This window comes from Dermochelys coriacea, chromosome 2 (assembly GCF_009764565.3).
Source record: "Dermochelys coriacea isolate rDerCor1 chromosome 2, rDerCor1.pri.v4, whole genome shotgun sequence".
NCBI classification, from domain to species: Eukaryota; Metazoa; Chordata; order Testudines; family Dermochelyidae; genus Dermochelys; species Dermochelys coriacea.
The window spans coordinates 41,096,376-41,115,583 of NC_050069.1; the positions used below are offsets into that span (position 1 = coordinate 41,096,376).

General features: G+C 40.5%; 1 protein-coding gene across 7 annotated transcripts in view; it reads left to right on the forward strand.

Moving 5' to 3' along the window:
- STK3 (serine/threonine kinase 3) overlaps positions 1-19,208 on the forward strand; it is a 294,078-nt gene that overhangs the window by 128,586 nt on the left and 146,284 nt on the right. For 6 of the 7 annotated variants that reach the window (XR_006278703.1, XM_043507550.1, XM_043507548.1 and 3 more), the window contains 2 exons: positions 901-1,038; positions 6,104-6,229. Coding sequence is in view for 6 of the 7 variants with exons in the window: in XM_043507550.1 (XP_043363485.1) it covers positions 901-1,038; positions 6,104-6,229 (264 nt within the window). In the remaining variant the exon portion in view is untranslated. The remainder of the gene's footprint in view (positions 1-900; positions 1,039-6,103; positions 6,230-19,208) is intronic. The other variant, XM_043507549.1, reaches the window with a different exon arrangement.

Below are 19,208 nucleotides of genomic sequence, written 5' to 3' on the forward strand. Positions count from 1 at the left end.
CTAGTAGCTGAACCCAGTGCAGGCTAGGAGCCACTGGTCAGGCCATCCCCAGCCCCACTCCGAGCACCTGAAACAATGCACTGGCACTGCTGAGCCATGACCGTTCTTGCTACTTTCCTTTGCTTCCCTGTCAGAAGTCATTGCAAAAAATCTCCAGGGGACATGAATTCTGTGCATGTGCAGTGGCACAGAATTCCTCCGGAAGTACTACCTGGAAAATTTCTCTGTATGTGGTTTTTAACAAATAGGATAAAATGTTGTCATTTTCACAATTTCTATAAGAGCTTTTCATACCAGTAAGCTAGTGACATGATTTTGTTTACATTTTATTGTTGCAATGTGCCTTCAGTGGCATCTTATCCATTTTTAGAATTAGTTTTAAATCACATTGGCAGAATCAAGGTGTTTAATTACACCTGAATTTTAGAATGTAAAAATAAATAGGATTGATCTGACTTTCTTCAGCAATTCTGCATGTACAAAATTGAAATTAACTTAAGAGATGGAAAGTGGATCTGGTTCTCAACAGCAATATTTTTAGATGTATCTGCTGAACCAGGAAGTGCCCTGACTTCTGCTAAGAGGTTCTGAAAGGGCAAAATCTTCTCTCGAGACTGATAACAATAATAGATAAAATAAAGAATGATGTGCTGAATGAGGTACAATTTAAATAGAGGAAATCTAATGGGAAATAGCTGCATTGGTAGCAGATGGATTTGCTTCCTGAACCTCAATCATATTGGAAATTCTAGACCAGTTAAAATTTGTCCTACAGATTCTCAGTCTGATTAAAAAAAAAAAAAAAGGCTGGATAAAGCAATGTGTTTATTTGGCTACAGTGTTATGATTTTTGCTGATTTTTTTTCACCTTTCTATTTTTGTTTTAATTTTTTTAACTAGGCTATTTTTATGATTCCCACTAATCCACCGCCAACATTCCGGAAGCCGGAGCTCTGGTCTGATGAGTTCACTGATTTTGTGAAAAAATGTTTAGTGAAGAATCCTGAGCAGAGAGCTACTGCAACACAACTCCTACAGGTCAGTATTTAAGTTGCTAAGGCAATGCATCTGCTTTGGTTTTCTGGCTTCAAGCCAGAACTTCTGTGAGGATTTCTAGGAACCAAGGGTCATTAGAAAATCTTGTTCTGGCCACATGTTCCTTCTTTCTTAAAGTTTATCTAACGAAGTACAGAGATTCAAATAGCAGCAAATGGTTACATATGAAATAAAATCATAAGGTGCATTCTAAAGCCAGACTTAATTAACTAGATAATCTCGCATCTTGTAGAGTGATGCAGGCCCAAAATCCTTACAGGGCTTTAGAAACAGGTTGGCTGGTTTTGTAGGTATAACTTAGCTGACACCAGCAGGCCCAAGTTAAGACAAGCCAAGCCTGAACAAGCAACTTCTGAACAAGTAATTGCTGAAACAACTAACTATTGTGAATATATTTTTAGTGAAAAAGGGAGTCAGAAACTAATTAAACTAACTATTGTGAATAAGTTTATAATAAACAAAAGAAAGCAGCACTAATAAGCTTGCCTTATGCAATCTGCAAAGTGATTGGTCCTTACATGTAAGTATAGCTATTAGTAGCTAGGAAAGACATATATGAACTGTGTAGTATGTGACATGAACTGGGAATGTGGTACAGTATCACCCTATGCCTAAACTCCCTGTGTCTGGGCCTAGCTAGCGAAGGCAAAGTAACCTGAGAGACGAGTGAAGTCGAACTGAGTTTTTTGGCCTAGAGACCTGGATAAAATGTTTTTCCAGAACTATGCGAGGTGTTCTGGATAAGCCTAGTGGAAAGGTCTTGGAGGGAATCCCAACAGGTTCATGAGACAGGCATGCTGTCAGCTTGCCTCCCAGGTGAAGGACCTGCTGTTTTCCGTTCCCCACCCACGACCTCCAAATATACAAGTCCCTTCTTTTGGCTATGTCTACGCTATGCCACTACAGCCATGCCACTAAGAGGAGCGTGTAGTGTAGCCACTGTTTGTCGGCAGGAGAGAGTTCTCGGGCTGACAAAAATCTTCCACCCCCAACGTGCAGCGGTAGCTTTGTCGGCAGGAGAGCTCTCCTGCCGACAAAGCACTGTTCACACCGGCGCTTTTTGTTGGCAAAACTTTTGTTGTTCTGGGGTGTGTTTTTTTTCTCGTCCTGGAATGACAAAAGTTTTGTTGTTCAGGTTCCAGTGTAGACAAAGCCTTTGTCATTGTTCATAAACAGGACACTCCCTGCTGTTTTGTTTCTTCCTGTAGATTTTCTCTCGTGTGGATTTTGCAACTTTTGACTGGCACTGGGTCAGTATGCAAATAGGCCTCCTTTTGTGGGAGACAACATACAAATGATCAGAAAGGGAGATAAGTTTCTGTTATCTCCTGCCTAAAAGGAACCTGTGTGAGGCAAATTACCTCTTGGGGACCTGATTTAACTCCAAGACCTTAAAACATAATTTTCAGTATAGATATATAAACTCCTTAAATATTATCTGTACATATATTTCACAATGATTATGACTACCAGTGGGCTAATGGCTCTCAGTAGAGACCTTATGTATCACTCTTTGGTGAACTATTATACATATATCTGACCCAGAGGATTCCTGTAAAACTCTATGCATTCCCTATCCACCCTGCCAGTTGGCACCAAGAGGTCCCTGGTTCACACCATGGCTGCCTGAAATCTGCATAGCAAGAAATGGGAATAATAGAACTGAACAATAAAAGGGTTTTAGATTTCAAGAAAGCAAGTGTTGTGTAATTAGGGTATCTATTTGGTATGGTATTTTGAGAGGATGTACTAAAATTCACAAGTGTAGAAGAGTGGGGAGTCCTGAAAATACCAGGCTAGATTGTTTCCTTTATGGGGAAAACTAGTAAAGGGGTAAAATATACAACCCCAGTTTTCTCTTAAACTTTCTTTAAGAGTTGAAAATAATTTTGACCCACTATATCAGTGCATGTTCAAAGAAACCACACATCCAGGCCAACCACCAAGGTTGACTATTCAAAGGCCAGTAGCTCTGCACAGTTCCCTAAGTGACCATCTCCTTCTATGACAGCATGATTCCCATGCTTTCCCCTTCCATGGCTGCCTAAAAAGCCCTAACTTTAGAGGCAGAGGTTCCAAGGAACAGCTAGCATAAGTAGAACTCACTCACTGACAGCAATATAATTGATCAAAAAATAGAGAAAAAACGTCATGAGAATTTTGTTGACATTTTTCTTGACTTTTTTTGTTATTAGTTTTTTCAGTTTCAAAAATTCAAATTGAATTTCAAATTTCCTGTAGGTAATAATCCTACTTTGATAGGGGGATAGACTATATTACTTCCTAAGCCTTCTGCTCCTCTCATGTTTTTGATTCTTCATCCATAAGCATTTTGGACAGGCTAGTGGTTACATTTTAAATTTTAACAATGGCACCAATAAACAATCAAACTGGGTGAAAACAAAATTCTTTCTTGGATTCTCAGATAAGTTGATGGGCAATAAAATGCTAACTCCTGATGCCACAACAAGTAACAAGGGATTCATTATTTACCAGCACCACCTTAGCCTCAAAAATTATTCTCTTGGGAACTCATTTTTCCTTTAATTATTCAGAACCATAAATTCACCACTCAGAGACTATTATCTTGCCCTGGAGATGAACCAATCTCTGTGTTTTATATCAAATTTTTACTTTCCTGAATTTTCTCCACTACAAAGAGATTAAAATTCTTGCATTTACAATATTAGTATGTAGTGTCAAAGAACAACCTAATTCAGAGATAAGGATATGAAGTACTTCCATATTCCTTCTATGATCACTGCTTCAAGCTGTAAGGTAAGTTGTGGCAGGACAGTATATAAACAGAGCTTTAGATTTTAATCAGTTTGGTGAATCAGCATTCTGTATAAGGAAAAAACAATTTTACAAGCATTGCGATATTAGCCATGGCATTTGATAAGTTCAGTATGAACTCTGGAAATACTAATTTTCACTGGATACCTAAGTTACGTACGGATACAGGTGATCAATCCACTGTTTTATGCCATGTCACAAACATCAAGCTTTATTCCCCATCTCATTTATATTCTTGTAAATGGATTAGCACCATGTATTTCTGTGGAGTGTCACCATTGTAAAGTTGGTGTGAGACAGACAAGAAACAGGCGATAGTTGAAAAAAGTAATAGTCTAAGGGCATGTGTACCCTACAAACTTAAGTCGACGTACAGCCTGGGCTATATTTACTGCTGATTTTCAAGTCCACAACTTGCGCGGGGCGGGAAGGGCTGAGTGCACAGCCCCTCAGCTCCAGGTGGTACTCCCCACTTATAGCCTTACTGCCACCCAGGCTTCTGGCTCCCGGCTCCGAGCTGGGCTGCCACCCAGGCTCCCAGCTTCCCACTCCCAGTTGGGCTGCTGCCTGGGCTCCCGACTCTGATCCAGGGTGCCGCCCCGCCTCCCAGCTCCCTGCTCTTATCCAGGCTGCCACCCGGTCTCCCCACTCTGATCCAGGCAGCTGCCCGGGCTCCTTGATGGAAGCCCTGTTGCTGCCCGTGCTCCTGGCTCTCCACCGTGAGCCAGGCTGCCGCCTGGGCTTCTGGCTCCCTACTGCAAGCCAGATTGGTGTCCGGGCTTCTGGCCCCCCACTCCGAGCCAGGCTCCTGACCAGGCTCCCAGATCCAAATGGGGAGCTGGGAGGCAGCAGGGATCCCAGTGGGGAGCCAAGTGGCAGCCCAGTTTGGCGCGGAGAGCCAGGAGCCTGGGTGGCAGCCCAGCTCTGAGTGGGAGGCCCGGGCAGCACCCTGGCTGGGAGTGGGGAGCCAGGAGCCTGGGGGACAGCCGGTCTCTAGCTGGAGCCCCCCACCTGCCCCAGGGTGACAGCCCAAGCTGTGAGCTGGATGTGAAGTTCACAGCAGGGAGCTTCAGCACAGAGCTGTGAAATTGGACAAGAATGTCAGCCAACAGCTGATGTAAGTAAGGCAGTGTCTACAGGGACACTGCATCACCCTAACTACACTGACATAAGCCCTATGCCTCTCGTGGAGGTGGAGTTGTTATTATTTTGGTGTAATAGGGCACTTATATTGGTGGGAACAAGGTGTAGTAGGCATGCCCTAAATTTCAAGGATAGACCCAGGTGCTGTCTCTGGATTGCTTGTAGTTAGCATATTGAACAGCTACTTTGCTACAATTATGAGTATAACAAAGAGATGTTAGCTTGCATCAGTAAAGCTCATCTTTTGAATGATAGGACATAGAAAGGAAAAATAAGATAAAGGCTTCAATATTTAAGCTCAGGCCAAGAAAAAGAAGCCAACTACTGAAATGCTCATTGCTGTTTTTTTAATTGTCGTTTTTCATTTGGTGTAATAACTTGCTTTGCCAGTCTCAGAACTACAGATATGTTTTCTTGCTCTGAGAAATTCCATGTAAATACTAATGGAGAAATCAGAATATTCTGACAACAGGTGCTTTATAGACAGCAACATGCATATGAAGAGGGGTAAATGATATTTGAAATGGTTTTGAATTAAAAATAATCTGCCTGCTAAAAGATGGTTGGGATTTTTTGCTTGTTTTACATTTCAGCATTCCAGATGATTAAATAATTCATGACATATTAAAATACAGGTTTGTTGAAGTAAGCAACAGCAATGGCTGCTCTGCTTATAGCCACTAATTTGTGTTGTCAGCTTGTTAAGATTAATTAAATGTTGTAACTGAATATCTGAAAAAGTTTATTTTTTTATGTCTGACAATCACCACTCTATTTATTTACTACCTAATCCACATTTCCTTTCAACAATTATACCCTTAACTATAAAGCAGTTGTATTATATAGTTATATTTTCCCATAGCTTGCTGTGTAAAAAACCCAAATAACTAAAAAAAGCTAAATTTTATTTAGTTGCAAAGCAGCTAAAAGAGATCATATATTTCCCTAATCTAGATTTTAATTTCTGTCTGATGTGAAAGACTATTTACCGCTGAAGTCTGTGATGTTGAATAACATGTTATTTTTAACATCTGTTACTTGTAATTAAGTTGTAGCTGAAAAGTATTTGTTGGATTTCTGTTATATAATTTCATGGTTTGTTTTCTAGCATACTTTTATTAAGAATGCCAAACCAGTCTCAATTTTAAGAGACCTGATCACAGAAGCTATGGAGATCAAGGCAAAGAGACATGAGGAACAACAAAGGGAGCTGGAAGAGGAGGAAGAAAATTCGGTGGGTGTGTGTGTTTTTATTTTATTTTTTTTTAAGTATTTTGTATTTTAAGTATTTTTTTTGTAATTTTCTCATATATAATATTTTGAATCTTCCCAGTTCTTCAGCATGCAAGGTCTGAGCTTTCACCTTTATTCATGTTGAGCAATACTCCTGTGACTACTGCAGCATCAGCCTGTTCCCCATACAGCTTTACCTAGTTGTAGTGATATGAGCTCTTTTTAGAATAAAGATGCCATTTCTAACTTAACTACGGTACACTACACTAAATGAAAATGTCCAGGCTGAGGTTTCAAAAAAGGAGTCGAGATATACAAGTTAGGCTTGTAAATCCATATTTAGGCACCTGAATAAGTATTCTGATTTTCAAAACGTTAGGAGTATTCCACAGCTTTCCCTGAAGTCAGTTATAGAAAACAGTTATTTAAAATATAGAATTAGTGATCTGTGAATTGTGTTGGTTGATGTTGCTATTTTCACATTATGCACATTATTTTTCATGCAGATCTGTTAGGGAAGCGGATTAGGAGATAAATAGGATTTATGTTGTTTGTTTTGTGGTAGTCAGAGTAAAACATTCTTCCCTTGTTTTATTACCCTCTCTAAATTATTTATTTTAGTGCAGGCCTGTGAAATGTAGACAAGGAGATAACCATATACAATAGAAAAAGACATTCGTTCTGTGTGTTTCAAACAAATGCATTGCCACATGTCATTGGAAGAACCAAGGTCATACAGGAGCAAGGCTGAGTAAAAAAGTTGGTGGCTTGAATACTAATATGAATCTCACAGTTCTGAACAAATTGAAAAGCATACATTTTGGTAAAGTATTGTGTATCACAACTTGAACTAAAGAAGCTTTGTTAGGTACTCTGGATTTTAGGATGATGATGTGCATATAATGATACATTCCAGTCAAATAATGTAGAATGTTTGCTTTGGATCTGGCATAAGATATGTTCTATGTCTACAGGATACTTATGTGTTCTAACAATGTCTTAACCCTGACTGAGAGTAAATGGTTTTTAAAATTGGATAATTTGGGATAGTATTTGTCTAGTCAGTTATAAAACAAGCTGGGAAGAATGGAATTAGCTTTCCTATGTCAAGAAACACACTCAGATATGGAATTTTGTGACTTCATATGCAGTTTTGTTGTTTGCTACTTAATTTATAGGAGAGGAGACTTTATTGGCAGGCCGTTGAGCTGATTTTAATTCAGATTCTTACAAGTGGTCCACAAATAACTATATGCTGGAGTAGAATTTCACTTCATTAAATGACCCTTAAAAAGACAAATTTGTTGCAGACCTCTAAAAACCTTTGTTGGCAAGTTTTTCTTCCTACTTATCACCTCCTGAACTCTCAAACTAAAATATTTTGGTCTAAGTTGTGTCTTTGTCACAACCCAGAATAAGAGCAGCATGTAGTTGCACCGTCTCTGCAGTAGATTGGGAACGAGACTATCAGTCAGAGACTAAGTAATCTGTGCCAGCCCTATATTTGGTGCAGTTACTTCCCCAGTGTGGCAGCTCAGCTGTGCTATCTGGGTTGGTGAAGTAGGAGTGAAAACAAAGCTCCACTCACCCCTGCTCACCTTCATGGGTGGGAGAGTAACAGCTGCGAGGAGGCTATGCTCCCTCAAATACAGGTACTGAGTGGAGGGGAGTAAGGAGGCATTTTATGCCTTGTCACTGCCTCGCCTGGGGACACAGAACAGGACGCCAGTGGCCCTTACAGAATAGAGAATAGCCAGCATTTTCTACAAAATGTCTTGAGCTAGTTAGTTAGTGGTTGTGGATTCTGAATGTTAATTACAAAAAAGAAAATCTAAATGGGGCTATATTGACAGGCACGTCTTCTGCCTAGTGGTTAGTCTGTGGCAGCAGTCCTGCCTAGTTGTTAGAGCCTGTGGCAAGGGGATCAGGGACACGGAGGGGGACCTGGCCTGCCCACTCTACCAGGTTCTGACCCAAGAACCCTCTTGAGTGCTGTAGGGATGGCATTTACCACCTGCCATCTGGCCAACACCCTCTCCTGGGTCCCTTCCTACCTCTCTATTCTTCCTTGAGGTGTGTTGAAGCTCGTAGGTGTCCCTTGCAGACTGTCTTGCAGGCCTCTGTGGGTGAGAGTCCCTGTTTCGTGCTGTAGTTCCCCTCCTGGTGATGCATGCTCTGGTGTAGTCCCTTTATAGCGGTGAGCTGCCTGGGTTCCCCTCTGCTAGCTGCCTGGCTGTGCTGCAGTGCCTCCTCTTAAGCCCTTCCAACTGGAGTGGGATGAGGTTTCCTCGGCCCACAGCTGTTCTTGTACTCCTCACCTCCCATGCCAGGAAAAGAAATCTGCATTCTGGTGTTTGGCTCCCCGTCTATCTGCTACTTGAAAGGCCTATACCTCTGACTATAAGGCTAAATACCATCTCGGAATCCAGGAGTCAGTGTCCCTTATGGAATTTAGCCAGTGGAGAGGTCCGTGATCAGTTATCGAGAGGCAGGGGTTTCCAAAAATGTAATATTGTAGTGCTTCTATGGCCAACTTCACTCCCCAGGGCTATAGTCCCCAGGCTCTATAGTTAGGTGGGCCATTTCTCTGGGAAACAGTTTCTGGCTAATATAAAGTATTGGGTGTTCTCCCCCCGCTCTATCCATGTCCTGGCACAGCCTACCCACATCTGAAGCATCTGTGTGGAGTGATAACTGGGTGAAGGAAAACAGTTTCTCTGCTTAGAAGGTCTTTCAGGGTTCTGAAGCTGAGGCCTTTAGTGGTGTGCTTTTTTTTTTAACCCTAATTTTTTTTATGGTTATATGGTTTGGAAAATAAAAGAAAGATGGTACATGGCTATTAGGTCTGTGATTTGCTATAATGAATATCTGATGGTTATTTTTGTTGAAATTGCTAATGAATTATGTTTGGTACTTACAAGTACATTTATTGCTAATAGGACCTGCATTTACTCTGATTTTCTCTATGCTGCTCAGAAAACTGAAGCCCTTAATAATAAATAGCTTGAGTATTGAAAAAAAGTGATGTAGTGTGAAAGAAAAGTTGCCAGTGAAGTTAGAATCCTTATCATGAATGAACATTTAAATTAATCCAACTAAATTGTAAACAAAGATTCATTTTCAACCACAGGTTTGTAGTAGTGACTTTTCATTTTATCATGTTGCATAAAATATCTTGTTCCGGACTAGCTTTAATAATCACTCATTCTTGATGTTGATTTCCCTTGTGTTGCCATTGCATCTTATATGCAATTAATCATCATAAGAAACTCCAGCTTTCATGTGGGAGGTGAAACCAAGGTCTTACCCACTTGTAGTCATTAAAGATTACAGTACACTTTTCAGAAGAGTACAGGGTTATCCCTAGTGTCCAGGACCAGTTCCAAGTTTGGTAATTATATGCTATTTTCCTACATTCTTTTTGCAGTTTTAATTGGAAAAGATCTTCTTCGCTTCATGTTCTAAATTGTTAAGGGTTAGATTGAGAAGGGCTAGAAAGCACAATGCTGAACAAGGGGCGGACTCGGTTGAAGGCTCGGTTCCCTTCCTGTTTGACCCTTGCTCTGAGGGAGGGAAGAGGATAGATACCAGCAGCCTATTATGACATCCCTTGTGTGAATATAGCTATTCTGGCAGGTACATTTGGGGGGAAGGCACAGTCAGTGCTGCTTCTCTTCCATGGTCACCTGCTCTGGGTGGGGGGAGGTAGGTGGCTCACTTATCCCTGCATACTCAGACCCAAGGTTCAGGTAAGCTGTGCAGGAATACATGGGTTTCTTACTATTCCTTACTGCCCTGTGTGAGCACATTGTCCAAGTGATAACATAGCCCTAAATAATTTAATATGCGAAGGCACCTGCACTTCATGATCTCTAGGTATAGTTTATATACATGTGCATAGTCCGATTACAAATGTAACAGTACTACTGAAATGCAGCCACCCTTAGGTTGGAAAATGATAACCAACTAGTGTGTAGCACATTTTCCCAATAATATAGGGAAGATAACATGCCATATTGTATAGTAGATGGAGCAGGTGGACTCCATTTGTATGGTGTATTTTTCCTTTCAGCAGTGCTGTATACACCCGTGGTACTGTGTGAATAACATAATTGACTAAAATAACCAGTTTGTGGCATGACACGGTATCTTTTGCTATAACATCAAGAAATTTGAATTTTAACTGATGTCTTCAATGTAAAAAGAAAAGGAGTACTTGTGGCACCTTAGAGACTAACAAATTTATTAGAGCATAAGCTTTCGTGAGCTACAGCTTACTTCATCGGATGCTGTAGCTCACGAAAGCTTATGCTCTAATAAATTTGTTAGTCTCTAAGGTGCCACAAGTACTCCTTTTCTTTTTGCGAATACAGACTAACACGGCTGCTACTCTGAAACCTGTCCTCAATGTAGAAACACAGCTATAGATACAGTAGTACACATTTAGTTTATGCTTGTTCTCTGTATACATTTCATGTATATAAGGAAAGGGATTTTTTAGAACTAAATGGATTAAGTACAAAGATTGCACAAGTACACTTTTCATTTTCAGAACCTGTACCATTCTGTTTTCCTCAGATGTGGAAGAGTCACATTTTGTCCACCTGCTGTAAGCATCTTATGAAGGGGACACAATTTGTAGTAAACATTTTGATATATATGCTTTTCAAAAACCTGACAATGCACACCTGTAGCCTGGATGGCTGTTATTAACAACTAGCTTTTCTTGTCTTGTTTGAAATACAGAATATGATTGGGAGTAGTGCACTGTGAATTGATTTTGTGCATGTTACAGGAACTGCTTGTGTGATGGGAATGCATTCTGACAAATTGACATGTTTTGATAGGTGCTGAGGTAATTGTACAGAATTTTTTAATTAAGCAAAAATTGCAAGCTGAGTACTTTACAGAAGGTTAATCGCAATATCAAAGTTTAAATGTTAGTTTAAGCATTATTAAACATGACCAATCTCTTCTCTTGTGCATTTTTTGAAGTGTGATGTGAATTTGATTCTGAGGTCAGGCAGCTGTATTATGGGAATGTAAAGTAATTCGTTGCCTGGCAGCTCACAAAAAACATGTCTAAATATTTATTTCAAAGGATCTTTAAAGAAATGAACTAATAATCGACACTTAGTATATGTTTTCTGTTACATTTAAATGTCTCCGTTATTTGAAGAATGCTTAAACTATTTTAGAGGACTAATTCAAACTAATTTTACTTTTGTAACTGACTGATAACAGTCAGCCATTGCCACACCAATACAGTATGCCTTCCTTTATGCTAATTAATCCTTACAATTAAATTTCTTTTTGTTGCTGTTATATTAATGCTTAGAAAATGGTGTCAGAATTTGAAATTTAGGAAATAATTGCTGTAATTGTTCCTTTTTTAATGGCATTTTTTAAAAGAAAAGTAAATTGCAGTGTGTCTTTTAGTTAACAATTCATTTTTATAGCACTTAATATGCACAGCAAGGCAATATTGATTATGTGCTGGAAGTTTTTATATTGACCACATACATTGAAAAGTTCATATAGACTGCTGGAAAAGAGGAATAATATAGTTCAGCTTTACATGGTAGATACATAATAATGCTTTTATCTTTCATCTGATTTTCATAACATTTTACTGTGCAAACTAACTAAGCCTCACTACCACTCCTGTGAGGTAGATAAGAAAAATATAAAGATTAGCGTTAGTGTCAAACAATTAAAAAATTTAATAATGATTAATTGTGAGATTAAAAAAAATCACGATTATCACAGTTTTAATTGCACTGTTAATAATAGAATACCATTTATTTAAATATTTTTAGATATGAATGTTTAGCATTTCTGGCACATAAATACCTTGCAATGCCAGCTGCAACAGTGCCATGTGAATGCCTGTTTTCACTTTCAGGTGACATTGTAAATAAGAAGTGGGCAACATTACCTCCTGTAAATGTAAACACACTTGTTTGTCTTCGCAATTGGATGAACAAAAAGTAGGACTGAGTGGACTTGTAGGCTCTAAAGTTTTACATTGTTTTGCTTTAGAGTGCGGTTATGTAAAAAAATTCTACATTTGTTAGTTGCACATTCATGATAATAGATTGTACTAAGTACAGTACGGACCCGTTTATGCGTGAATCTGCTTAACGTGCGGTAGCACCATGCCTCCCAGTGCTACCTATTTAATATGTGGTACAGGAACTTGCTATGTAGCGCTACAGATTTGCTCACTAACTCACTGACATAGAAATCGACAGGAAGTGCGGAGCAGAAACGTGTTGTACGTTTGTGTATGTTTCACGCACGCTTAGTCATTGTCACACAAGAGAGATATATAATATATAGTAGTTATATAGTAATTATATATAATACATTAGAAAATTTTAACTGTAGGCCTAATATAATGGCAGAGGGCAAGCGGCAGTGTTCCTACACTGTAGAAGAAAAGCTAGCTGCAATAGATCAAGTAAATAGCAGAGAAACCCAGGCTAAAGTTTCAAAAGATATTGGGATTGCTGAATCTACTCTCCAAGGATGGCTAAAAAACTAATCTAAACTAAACAGCTTTGTACAAAATATCAATTCTGCTGCGGGGCTTAAGCGAAAACGTGTGCGCTTTTCAGCAAAACCCACAATAGACAAAGCCATGCACATGGGGTTAGCTCAGAAAAGGCTGAAAGGAATGCCCCTAAGTGGGACAATTCTTCAAGCCCAAGCAACAAAATTTGGAAATTTAACGGGGGATGAATAATTCCAAGCCAGCAAGGGGTTTATAAGTCATTTTAAAAAGCATCATGATGTAGTGCAGGTATGGATTTCTGGAGAAAGCCGATCAGTCGATGAATCAGCTGCGAACACGTTTCATCTGCGGCGAATGTCAGACTTCATAAGAGAGAAAAAAAATGTGAGCCAGAAGAGCAGAAAATAATGCCGTTTTTTTCTAAGTGAATCATAGACACTTTTTTCAGCCTGGCCCTCTTAACCCGCGGTCCGTTAACACGCGGTTGTTACGGCTTGACTGCCGACATCCACGCATAAACGGGTCTGTACTGTACTTGTATAAGGTAAACTGAAAAATACTGTTTCTTTTTTACAGTGCAAATATTTGTAATAAAATACTAATATAAATTGAGCTCCATACACTTTGTATTCTGTGTTGTAATTGAAATCAATATATTTGAAAATGTAGAAAAATATCAAAAAATATTTATAATAAATTTAACTTGGTATTTTTATTGTTTAACAGTGTGATTAAAACTGTGATTAATTGTCATTAATTTTTTAAATCGAGTTAATTTTTGTTTTGAGTTGATCACTTGATTTAACTGTGATTAATTAATTGAAAGCTTTAATAAAGATCATAAAATCATAGAATATCAAGGTTGGAAAGGACCTCAGGAGGTCATCTAGTCCAACTCCATGCTCAAAGCAGGACCAATGCCCAACTAAATCATCCCAGCCAGGGCTTTGTCAAGCCTTACCTTAAAAACCTCTAAGGAAGGAGATTCCACCACCTCCCTAGGTAACCCATTCCAGTACTTCACCACCCTCCTAGTGAAAAAGTTTTTCCCAATATCAAACCTAAACCTTCCCCACTACAACTTGAGACCATTACTCCACATTCTGTCATCTCGTACCTCTGAGAACAGTCTAGATCCATCCTCTTTGGAACCCCCTTTCAGGTAGTTGAAAGCAGCTATCAAATCCCCCCTCTTCTCTTCTGCAGACTAAATAATCCCAGTTCCCTCAGCCTCCCCTCCATAAATCAAGTGCTCCAGCCCCCTAATCATTTTTGTTGCCCTTTGCTGGACTCTTTCCAGTTTTTCCACATCCTTCTTGTAGTGTGGGGCCCAAAACTGGACACCATACTCCAGATGAGGCCTCACCAATGTTGAATAGAGGGGAATGATCCTGTCCCTCGATCTGCTGGCAATGCTCCTACTTATACAGCCCCAAATGCCGTTAGCCTTCTTGGCAATGAGGGTAGAGTGTTGACTCATATCCAGCTTCTTGTTCACTGTAACCCGTAGGTCCTTTTCTGCAGAACTGCTGCTTAGCTGCTCGGTCCTTAGTCTGTAGCAGTGCATGGGATTCTTCCGTCCCACGTGCAGGACTCTGCACTTTTCTTTGTTGAACCTCATCAGATTTCTTTTGGCCCAATCCTCTAATTTGTCTAGATCCCTCTGTATCCTGTCCCTACCTTCCAGCATATCTACCACTCCTCCCAGTTTAGTGTCATCTGCAAACTTGCTGAGGGTGCAATCCACGCCATCCTCCACATCATTAATGAAGATATTGAACAAAACTGGCCCCAGGACCGATCCTTGGAGCACTCCGCTTGTTACCACCTGCCAACTAGACATGGAGCCATTGATCACTACTCATTGAGCCTGACGATCTAGCCAGCTTTCTATCCACCTTATAGTCCATTCATCCAGCCCATACTTCTTTAACTTGCTGGCAAGAATACTGTGGGAGACCGTATCAAAAGCTTTGCTAAAGTCAAGGAATAACAAATCCACTGCTTTCCCCTCATCCACAGAGCCAGTTATCTAATCATAGAAGGCAATTAGGTTAGTCAGGCATGACTTGCCCTTGGTGAATCCATGCTGACTGTTCCTGATCACTTTCCTCTCCTCTAAGTGCTTCAGAATTGATTCCTTGAAGACCTGCTCCATGATTTTTCCAGGGACTGAGATGAGGCTGACTGACCTGTAGTTCCCCGGATCCTCCTTCTTCCCTTTTTTAAAGATGGGCACTACATTAGCCTTTTTCCAGTCATCCGGGATCTCCCCTGATTGTCATGAGTTTTCAAAGATAATGGCCAATGGCTCTGCAATCACATCAGCCAACTCCTTTAGCACTCTCGGAGGCAGTGCATCTGGTCCCATGGACTTGTGCTCGTTCAGCTTTTCTAAATAGTCCCGAACCACTTTTTTCTCCACAGAGGGCTGGTCACCTCCTCCCCATACTGTGCTGCCCAGTGCAGTAGTCTGGGAGCTGCCCTTGTTCATGAAGACAGAGGCAAAAAAAGTATTGAGCACATTAGCTTTTTGCACATGCCTCCCTCATTCAGTAAAGGGCCCACACTTTCCTTGATCATCTTCTTGTTGCTAACATACCTGAAGAAACCCTTCTTGTTACTCTTAACATCCCTTGCTAGCTGCAACTCCAAGTGTCATTTTGCCTTCCTGATTTCGCTCCTGCATGCCTGAGCAATATTTTTATACTCCTCCCTGGTCATTTGTCCAATCTTCCATGTTTAGTAAGCTTCTTTTTTGTGTTTAAGATCAACAAGGATTTCACTGTTCAGCCAGGCTGGTCGCCTGCCATATTTACTATTCTTTGTACACATGGGGATGGTTTGTTCCTGCAGCCTCAATAAGGATTCTTTAAAGTACAGCCAGCTCTCCTGGACTCATTTCCCCTTCATGTCATGTTATAAGATCACATCACCCACCACTGAAATGCAGCCATCTATGGGGTATAATGTACATGTACATACTTCATGTTCTAAGCTGTTGGGTTATGTCATGGGTCAGTTTGATATACGGGGTAGTTTACATATAGTGTTAAGTTTGGGCAGATGGTCATTGCTGTAAGTATATAATCAAGACCATGTGCACATGGAGTTAAAAACTGCATAGAGATTGTGAATAATATATATGTTCTTCGAGTGCTGGTTCCTACGTGTATTCCACTGTGGGTGTGCACGTGTGCTCCATGCTCCTAGACTTGGAGGTTTATTGCAAGCAGTGTCTGTTGGTCCACGCATGTGCCTTTGCCTTCCTTGTGCTTCCAACAGAAGGCATAAAGCGCTGGAATGGCCCAAATGCCTCTCCATTTCCTTTTTGCCGCTGCATGGCCTGGGTCAGAACCTCCAGTGTCTGGACCTTTCTTTTGATTTCTCTAATCTGTAAATATTTCAAAGTTTGCCTTAGTGCCGTTTGTATATAGTTCTTTATAGTTACCTTTCAGCAGACTTTTCAATTAGATAGATTCCCCCACCTTGGGGGTACCCCCACATTCACTGTTATGGGTTTTGGACTGTGCCCAGGTCTCTAGCCTTCAAAACTGTCTCTTACCGCCTTTTCTTCTTGGTCAGCAATGACCACCAGCGCTATTTGCATTATCTCAGAAAGGCACGTGTCATGGCTAGCCATACCCATGAGGCGAGGAAACTCCAGCCTAGAAAATACCCAGGAGAAAAACATCAAGCATCCTTGTCATAAATATAAAGGGAAGGGTCACCACCTTTCTGTATACAGTGCTATAAAATCCCTCCTGGTCAGAGGCAACATCCTGTTACCTGTAAAGGGTTAAGAAGCTCAGCTAACCTGGCTGGCACCTGACCCAAAGGACCAATAATTGAACAAGATACTTTCAAATCTTGGGGGTGGGGGGGAAAGTTTTGTTTGTGCTCTTTGTTTACGTGTTTGTTCTCTCTTGGGACTGAGAGAGGCCAGACAGAAATCAGTCTTCTCCAACTCATCCTAACACAAGTCTCCAATATTACAACCAGTATAGGTAAGCCAGGCAAGGCAGATTAGTTTATCTTTTGTTTTATGTGAATTTTCCCTTTGTTAAGAGGGAGGTTTATTCCTGTTTTCTGTAACTAAGGTTTTGCCCAGAGGGGGATCCTCTGTGTTTTGAATCTGAATACCCTGTAAAGTATTTTCCATCCTGATTTTACACAGGTGATTCTTTTACCTTTTCTTTAATTAAAATTTTTCTTTTAAGAACCTGATTGATTTTTCATTGTTCTTAAGATCCAAGGGTTTGGGTCTGTGTTCACCTGTACAAATTGGTGAGGATTATTATCAAGTCTTCCCCAGGAAAGGGAGTGTAGGGCTTGGGAGGATATTTTGGGGGAAGACATCTCCAAGTGGTCTCTTTCCCTGTTCTTTGTTTAAAATGTTTGGTGGTGGCCTCATACTGTTCAAGGACAAGGCAAAGTTTGTACTTTGGGGAAGTTTTTAACCTAAGCTGGTAAGAATAAGCTTAGGGGGTCTTTCATGCGGGTCCCCACATCTATACCCTAGAGTTCAGAGTGGGGAAGGAACCCTGACATGATGGTAGAGCGATGGGATCATTTTGAACCAGAGATCATTTTGAACGAAAAGCAGAGACCGGAAGAGTTTTTTTTTTAAGCTGAGAGCAGCTAGAGGGTTTTCTGTCTATTTGCCTGGAGACAGAGGTGTTAGTTTTTTTACAAAGGGATTTTTCTTTTTTGAGCTGTAGTTTTCTCTACTTAAAGGGAGGGCAGTTAACCTCCTGCAGGGAAATTCACAAGTTTTTTTTTTTTTTTCCTAACTCTCCGGTATAGCTAGAGTTAAACACAAGAAAGCAGGAAAATGACTACCAGTGAAGCAGCTAATAAACTAGATTTGGCCAGATTCGAAGCTGAAGAGAAACAAAAAGAGCATGATAGATAGATGGCCTTAAGGCGCTTGGAGGTGGAGGTAGAAAAAGCCAGGGTGGAGGCAGAGGAAGCTTCCCACAAGAGAACTATGGAGGAGAAAGATAAACTAATCCACCTTGCCTGGTTTACCTATACTGGTTGCAATATTGAAGACTTGGATTAGGATGGGTTGGAGAAGATGGATTTCTGTTTGGCCTCTCTCAGTCCCAAGAGAGAACAAACACGTAAACAAAGAGCACAAACAAAACTCTTCCCCCCGCCCCACACCCCAAGATTTGAAATTATCTTGTTCCCTTATTTGTCCTTTGGGTCAGGTGCCAGCCAGGTTAGCTGAGCATCTTAACCCTTTACAGGTAACAGGATGTTGCCTCTGGCCAGGAGGGATTTTATAGCACTATATACAGAAAGGTGGTTACCCTTCCCTTTATATTTATGACAATCCTAAACTTGAAGTGCTTCATCTCCTGGCCTGTTTTTTGAATGGGCATCAACATTAGAACATTTCTGCTCTGAAGCCGTACAAACCATCCTTAATAATAGCAGAGCTGACTCCAGTAGAAAATGCCACTCAACAAAGTGGAAGCGTTGTTTCATCTGGGTGCAGCAAAAACATGTATCTCCTGAGTCAGCAGATACTACCCTCATTTTGGACTATTTTCTTTCAACAGTTGGGCTTTCCCTCAGTTCTATATAAGTCCACTTGGCAGCAATCCGTGCATGCCATTCGTCAGTTTTTACTCACCCATTTACTAGCAGATTCTTAAAAGGCCTAATCAGAATGTTCCCACCAGTAAGGGAACTACTGATCATTGGGACTTAAATCTTGTACTTTTGGCACTCACTAAGCCTCCCTTTGAACCATTAACTATATGTTCCATGTCTCACTTATCAATGAAAGTTGCATTCCTTGTGGCCATCACTTAAGCCAAAATGGTGGGTGAGCTGGGAGCATTAATAGCAGATCCACTATACATTAAATTCCATAAGGACAAAATCTGTATGACTACATCTGAAATTCACCCCAAAGTAGTTTCGGCATTTCTCATAAAGCAATCAATCCACTTACTTGCATTTTTTCTGAAACTGCATGCATCAGAAGAAGAGACTTCACTCTCTTGATATACCATGAGCTCTCTCCTTTTACCTGCAAAGGACAAAACCAATTAAAAATCACCTAGATTGTTTTTCAGTATAACAGAATGAGTCCAAAGTCAAGCTGTATTCTCTGAGAAGATCTCCAGGTGGATCTTGGTTTGTATCCTGCTTTGTTGCCAGTTATTGCATCTAGAGAGAGGGCTCATTTTGCAAGAGTCATATGGCTTCAGGAAGTACCTTTACTGGACATTAGCAGAGCCACTAAGTGGAGTTCCAGCCACGTGTTCATGAGACATTATGCTCTAGTGCAGAATTCATCTGCTGATGCATCCTGTGGGACAGCGGTTCTCCAAACGGTTCTGCCATCTGCATCCTCTCACCCTGCTCCTACTTGAGTACTGCTTCTCAGTCACCAACAGTGGCATACACATAGATACCAGCACTCCAAACAAGAGAAAGTTACTTA